This window comes from Garra rufa, chromosome 1 (genome assembly GCF_049309525.1).
Source record: "Garra rufa chromosome 1, GarRuf1.0, whole genome shotgun sequence".
Taxonomy (NCBI): domain Eukaryota; kingdom Metazoa; phylum Chordata; class Actinopteri; order Cypriniformes; family Cyprinidae; genus Garra; species Garra rufa.
This window is the reverse complement of record NC_133361.1, coordinates 252,052-259,533: the sequence shown is the minus strand read 5'-3', so window position 1 is coordinate 259,533 and position 7,482 is coordinate 252,052. Positions and strand designations below refer to the sequence as shown.

At 41.0% G+C, this 7,482-nt stretch overlaps 1 protein-coding gene across 1 annotated transcript in view; it reads left to right on the top strand.

The window, feature by feature from the left end:
* LOC141343153 (protein NLRC3-like) overlaps positions 1–3,944 on the top strand; it is a 14,851-nt gene extending 10,907 nt beyond the window's left edge. Inside the window, exons 5-6 of the mRNA XM_073847758.1 lie at positions 3,260–3,306; positions 3,412–3,944. Of these exons, the coding sequence (XP_073703859.1) occupies positions 3,260–3,306; positions 3,412–3,944 (580 nt within the window). The remainder of the gene's footprint in view (positions 1–3,259; positions 3,307–3,411) is intronic.
* Positions 3,945–7,482: the final 3,538 nt, after the last annotated feature.

Below are 7,482 nucleotides of genomic sequence, written 5' to 3'. Positions count from 1 at the left end.
TGTTACATGTAGCTAACATGTGATCCACTGTCATGGTGAGATAGAGGAGGTCTGGGTCCAGATGCAGGGTAAGTATAAATTTAATAACGATAAACAAGAAAACAAACAAACAAAAGTCCAACACAGCAAAACACTATCAAGGCAAGAATATAAACCACGGGATACAAAGAACACAAACCACACAGAAGACAGGTTACAGGAAACAATGCAGACTCACAAGAGTGGTTGGAGAGTGGAGATTATAAAGTCTGTGGTAATAGTGAACAGCTGTGGAGGAAACGAATGTCATAATCAAAGACAACAAGACAGGTGTAGACAATCAGGGAAGTGCAGTGCAAGATGAAGGGAAACAGCGACCTCAGGTGGCTGAGGGAAAACCCGCAGCCCAGAGTCATGACAGTACCCCTCCCCTACAGAACGGCTTCCAGACGTTCCCTGAGGCCGAAACAAGTCTGGAGGGAGGTGGAACGGGGGACTGGTGAAACAGGGGGAGGGATGGCGGGCCAGGCCCGTGCAGTGGAGGAACGTGGAGAACGCGAGCCGGCCTCGCCGCCAGAGGAACGCCAGCGGCCAGAGGAACGTGAGCTGGCATAGCCGCCAGAGGAACGTCAGTCGCCAGAGGAACGTCAGCGGGCACCGCTGCCAGAGGAACACGAGCCGGCATAGCCGCCAGAGGAATGTGAGCTGGCATAGCCGCCAGAGGAACGCCAGCAGTCACCGCCGCGTCAGGAACGGAGATAAAAAAAAAAACACATCAGGGACAGATTGATCTTCTGCAAAGAGAATGGCGAATGGACTGCTGAGGACTGGGGCAAAGTCATATTCTCCGTTGAAGCCTCTTTCTGATTGTTTGGGGCATCTGGAAAAAGGCTTGTCCGGAAAAGAAAAGGTGAGCGCTACCATCAGTCCTGTGTCATGCCAACAGAAAAGCATCCTGAGACCATTCATGTGTGGGGTTGCTTCTCATCCAAGGGAGTGGGCTCACTCACAATTTTGCTCAAAAACATAGCCATGAATAAAGAATGGTACCAAAACACCCTCCAACAGCAACTTTTTCCAACAATCCAACAACAGTTTGGTGAAGAACAATGCATTTTCCAGCACGATGGAGCACTGTGCCATATGGCAAAAGTGAAAACTAAGTGGCTCGGGGAACAAAACGTTGAAATTTTGGGTCCATGGCCTGCAAACTCCCCAGATCTTAATCCCATTGAGAACTTGTGGTCAATCCTCAAGAGGCGGGTTGACAAACAAAAACCCACTAATTCTGACAAACTCCAAGAAGTGAATATGAAACAATGTGTTGCTATCAGTCAGGATTTGGCCCAGAAGTTGATTGAGAGCATGCCCAGTCGAATTGCAGAGGTCCTAAAAAAGAAGGGCCAATACTGCAAATACTGACTCTTTGCATAAATGTCAATAATTGTTGACAAAAGCCTTTGAAACATATGAAGTGCTTGTAATTATATTTCAGTACATCACAGAAACAACTGAAACAAAGATTTAAAAGCAGTTTAGCAGCAAACCTTGTGAAAACTAATATTTGTGTCATTCTCTCAACTTTTGGCCACGACTGTACACACTAAAATATGTCAAAATTCCCATCTTTGCAATAATCCTCATAATCACAGTCATTTAGGTCTTATTTGGAAGTAATTTCTTTTTTAAAGTAATTTCTTTTTGAAAGTAATAGTTTTTTGTCCTAATGCTTATAATTACGTTCTTATTCTTATTTCATCGTTGACTGTTTACTTATCTTCAGTGAGCTTGAATTTGTCTTTTTTATTTTCTTTTGATGCTTATATTAGGTCTTTGTGATATTGACATTGGTGAAAGAATGATAAAAAATTATGATATCCTAAAAAACTTATTTAAAGAAGAAAAATTATATATTGTGATACATGTCATTATCATTAATACGATTTTGGTCATATCGCCCACCACTACAAACAGTATTGTTATTTCTGTTACAGATGTATAAATTATCACAGAAGTACTGAGATAAAAGTCACTTTAGAATCATGGGATAATCGTGATTTCTTATTGTGATTCTCACTTTGGCCAAAATCGTGCAGCTCTATGATACTAGAACTAGTACATTTTTCATCTAATGGAAATTCACCAAGCATTTAATGATAACATTTAACCTCTAAGCCCAGGACAGCTTACACAGATCAAGGCAAGTTCACACCGCATGACAGAATTTTGATGTCACAGACATATTTCTAAGATCTATGACAAAACCCATGGATCACAGCCAAGAAGAGCTTGACAAAGGTCTTGAGGTTAATGCATCTCAAGCTGCATTGTGTAGTGTAAGTGCTGCTATTGCAAGAAGACAGGTGACAAGAAACCTTTTTTTGTAGTGAGATCACCACAGTGATTCAGGTAGTTTTACAGTTCTATAATTTGAGATTGGCCTTAGAAGTCCTTGTAACAAGGATGGCAGAAAGGCAAGCAGAGACAAGGATCTAAGTGCAGGATGATTGAATAAAACAAACAGGAAACAAGCAGGGCAAGAAGAAAAGCATCTATATCTTACAGTTGACAAACCAAGTATGCCTAACCAGTTGACAAACCAAGTATGCCGCACAAGTCCTGAAAAGTGAAGCCAAAATGTTTTGATTGCCTCCGGTGGCAGGCTGCAGTATAGGTCATAAACTCCACCCTCTCCATGTAATCTAATGGGACATGAGCCAAACTAAATAATCAAATTACACTTCAATTTTTTTTTTCCGAAGATGGTTTTCATCATTTGAGGTAGTTCTTATCATGTTGATTCATGTTCAAGTTTTGATGCTATAAAAACGGGGTGTGGTGTCATGATTGTGATCTTGCTAATGGGTCTGCGGCAGATTGGGCCGGACATTGATACCACGGCTCCACCTCACGACCCTACTACGCAAACTCTGGCTCCAAACGAATCTCTACTGTGCAGACTCTGGCTCCAAATGACATCTGCATTTTCCCCAAGATAACAGCAGCCATATTTAGATGCTTTGGCTTCATTTTTTCTATAGTGGAAAGAAGCTGAGATTCTTCATCCATCTTTTTTTACAATCTATGTGACAAACCAACACAGTAAACCCTGGGGCTTAAATACACAGGGTAACTAGATTATCAAGACACAGGTAAAAACCATGAGGGAAAGCAAAAGAACCATGAAACTAGACACCAGAAGCAGGAACTAAAACAAACCAAGACCAATCTTCTCTCATATTATATATATTTTAATTTGCATGTTTTTGTCTCTGTGTAGTTTGAACGATGGAGGACATTTCAGGATCAGGCCAGGACTGACAAAATGTAAGTCCTTTCGCACAAACCCCATAATGTAGGGTTTCCCAGGTACACATACACCTGTGCATGTTTAATGATGTTACTGATGATACCTGCCTTTCTTGTGTTCAGATGCCTGTAATCTCACACTGGATCGAAACACAGCACACACTCAACTCATCCTGACTGACAGGAACAAAACAACAAGATGTGTGAAAGAGCATCAGCCGTATCCTGATCATCCAGACAGATTTGAGAGCCAGGAGCAGGTTCTGTGTAAAGAGAGTCTGACCGGACGCTGTTACTGGGAGGTTAAATGGAGTGGACCGGGTCATGTAGCAGTGGCATACAAAGACATCTGCAGGAAAAGTGAGATTGACTGTTGGTTTGGACTCAATGAAAAGTCCTGGAGTATGTACTGTTCTGATACAAATTACACTGTTTGGTACAATAATAAGAGCACTGATGTACCTGGACCTTCAGCTCGCTTTAACAGAGTAGGAGTGTATGTGGATGTGTCAGCCGGCACTCTGTCCTACTACAGCGTCTCTGACAAACACAAAATTACACACATATACACATTCAACACCACATTCACTGAACCACTCTATGCTGGATTTGGGGTTTATCCTGAATCTTCGGTGTCTATGTGTGAGATTGAATAACCTCTTGTGAGAAAACAGAGGTATAAAGTACAGAGTGTAAGAAAAAGTGATGAGGACATCAAAGATCTTGATGAAGATGTTTATTGCAGCAAAGCACTGACAAACTACATGTTGTACCTTGGGTTCAACGGAGTTGGAATGAACCCAGAACATCCTTAGCGCAAACTTTTTATACCATATATTTTATATATTATATATATTTATACCTTTTGCTACCCTTAATGTAAATAAAGTTGTTCCTGTCATAACAGCTGTGGTCTGTTTGTTAATTACGTTCTGGGTCTGCCTGTCATGCGACTCATTGACTAAATGCTGGACTGACGAGTTTCTTCTAAGGATTTACCATTCCAGCATCACTTTTATTGGATTATCACGTATAGAAACTTTTACTTTGAAACTTACAGCATGCTGGATATTTTAAGGACTGTTTTAATTGTATGGAACTAAAGGAGGCTAGGCTTTTAACAACCTAAGATTTCTAGTTTTGTGTTAAGTTCCTTGTGAAATTTGTAAATGCACTATTTATTCAGTCTATTTTTTTTTTTGTCGTTGTCTCATACTTTTATAACATTTATTTTATTTCACGCAGTATAATCTGACCCCTTTTAATTATTGTAACATCTGCGTTACAACACAACAATGTTCAGATCATCTGTTTTTCCTGACAAAACCAATATAATACTATATTTCTATCTGCTGAAAGTTGACTGAGATGAATTAAGTGCATTGAAGTGCCATACATTCTGGTTTTAAAATAAAGCATTTTCTGAGAAACAAAAACAAATAAAAATAACTTTCAAAATACTTTTTTTAAGTATCAAAACTAAGGCATACATTAAAATAAACAATTAATAGTAATACAAAAACACTGCCTTTAAGTCTTGCAGCTTAACTTTCAGAACTAAAAGTTTCAAAATCTACAGCTCAGGCATAACATAAGCCTTTACTGTCGTCGTCTTGAAATGCTTTTTGGCATTTAGGAGGCAAAAACGTGTGGACAGGAACTTGAAACGAGTCCATGTATGGTTTTCCACCATGACAGTAGATTTTCCTTCTTGGACAGGGGATGTTCTCTGAAATACATCAAGATCTGTGGAATAACGAAAGAATAAAAAATGTGTTTTGTTTTTGTTATTTATCTTTTGCAATCCTTTTGCAAAACAGTAATTTTCTCTATTAAAAAACATCTTTGAGATGTTTTACTGAAAAGGAGGTGAAATGAAATGAATTGTGCGGTGAATTATTATTTCACACAATTGCACTGGCCGTCGTAGTTTATCCCTTACATAATTGACATACATTATTTAACAGCTTTCATCTCGACTAGCAATCACACTGATTTAACGCTAAGTTACATTGAATTTACCTGGTCTCGGGTGACAGTCCTCGGGTCTCCAGTCTGTCTAGAGTGTTTTTAGGTGAAATGCTGCAGCATGGACGACGTGCTGTTGTGGTATGCTAGCTTGATCATGCAATGGACACACACACCACTGCATTCTCTTTACTTTAAATGATTCCAAACCTTGGACTTTTACTGTCGCTTTCTCCTGTTTGTTTCTTCTCTTTGCTTGTCGCCATTGTTATCACTCCCTTCCATTTTGCAGTCAGCACTAGTCCGCGCCCACGCCCTCAAATCAAAACACCGCCAACTACTTCCTTTTTTTTTTCATCAACTCCTTCCTTGTCCATTTTGTGGGTGACGTAAGCGAGAATTAGCCTATTTCCAAAGAAAATGGAGTGTTCCTTAAATAGGGAGCCAGCGCAGTGTTGACAGAACCGGGCTAATATGGTCATACTTTCTGGTTCTAGTAAGAACTGTAGCTGTTGCATTTTGGACCAACTGGAGTTTCTTTATTAAGCGTGCAGAACAACCACCCAATAAAGCATTACAATAATCTATCCTTGAGGTCATGAACGCATGAATTGATGTTTCTGCATTTGAGATTGACAGCATAGGTCGCAATTTCAATATGTTTTTCCTGCTCACAATCTGCTGTCCATGCCTAGATGGTGTTATGCTCAAGTAGCTGTCATAGAGGGGCAGTGATTTCTGAATACTGAAGAACGTCTTGGTTACGTATGAGTGAGCTCGCAACCTGAGCATGCAGGGCACGCCCTGAGCTTGATAAACCAGGGCGATGGCATCCACTATCCAGTGTGCCATCCTCTGGAGACGGCCTTCCCCTTCTTCCGTCCTCCGTGACAAATAAAGAGCTGGTCTGTGGTCCTGAAGCTTTGCTTCCGGTCGACGTAGCATCTTAATGCTCGGATGGGACAAAGCATAGCTAGGGCTGGGTCTGCCTCCTCCGGGGGCAGCGCTTGCAGGCTCACCACATGATCCCTTAAGGGAGTAGTGGGAACCTTGTGCACGTAGCCAGGCCGGAGCCTCAGGGTTACCTGGGAATCTGCCGGCCCGAACTGAAGGCACGAATCGTCGACCGAAAACGCCTGCAGGTCCCCTACCCTCTTGATGGAGGACAATGCAAGCAGGAGCAGAGTCTTCATAGAGATAAACTTCAGCTCGACTGACTGCAAAGGCTCAAATGGCACCCGCTGTAGTGCTGTGAGTACCAGAGACAGGTCCCAAGAGGGTAAGGAGGGGAGCCTAGGAGGATTTAACTTCCTTGCTCCCCTGAGAAACCTGACGACCAGGTCGTGCTTACCCACCGACCTTCCTTCAACGGAGTCATGGTTCGCAGAGATGGCGGCCACATAGACCTTAAGGGTGGAGGGCGACAGCCTACAGATCTGGCCATTAAAAATGCGTCTATTTTCACGCGGCAGCCTGCAATTCGGCACATGTGGCCACGCGTCCTACCGCAGCGGCTTTTTTAGATTTTTTTACAACGTTGTTGCACTTCATATAATATCCACCAGGTGGCGCAAGGAACAACATTCTGTAGCCAAACACCATGGCCAGCTCTAGGGGGCGTTGGTCACAAATACCAGTACAATAGTTCAATGATTCCTCTTTCCTGAAATTATGGTTCAAACCAATAGCAAAAAGATAGCCTATAAGCAGGTGCAGTTGTATTGTTATTTTGTTTTCTTTCTTTCTTTTCCTGACGAACATTTATTAGACTGCATCGGAAATAGAAATGTTAATTTCGGTTATTTTATTTTTCCAACCGACAACTGACGTAAACTGCTAAATTCGTTTTCAGGGATTAATTATACACAAGCAAGAAGCAGCATAAACATCAGAACCTCACGCGCAGAGCTTATGCACAGAGAAAAACCCAATAAACCTATATATAATAATAAATAAAATAGGCCCACATAAGAAATATATGTTTTTCTTTTCTGAATGAATAATAATTTAACAAATTAATAAGTAGCAAGCCTGTATGCAGAATTTTAGGCAATTTCTGTGATGCGCCCTTAAACCAGCATCTTGTTTCCATTTTTTTTTTTTTTTTTTTTTTTTTTTTACAAATAGCCTACACATCTGTTTTTTTTTATTGTGATTGTACACAAATAACAGAAATATGTAAAATAGCATAGTTTTGAGCAATGCCGTACTCTTGAACGAGTATTG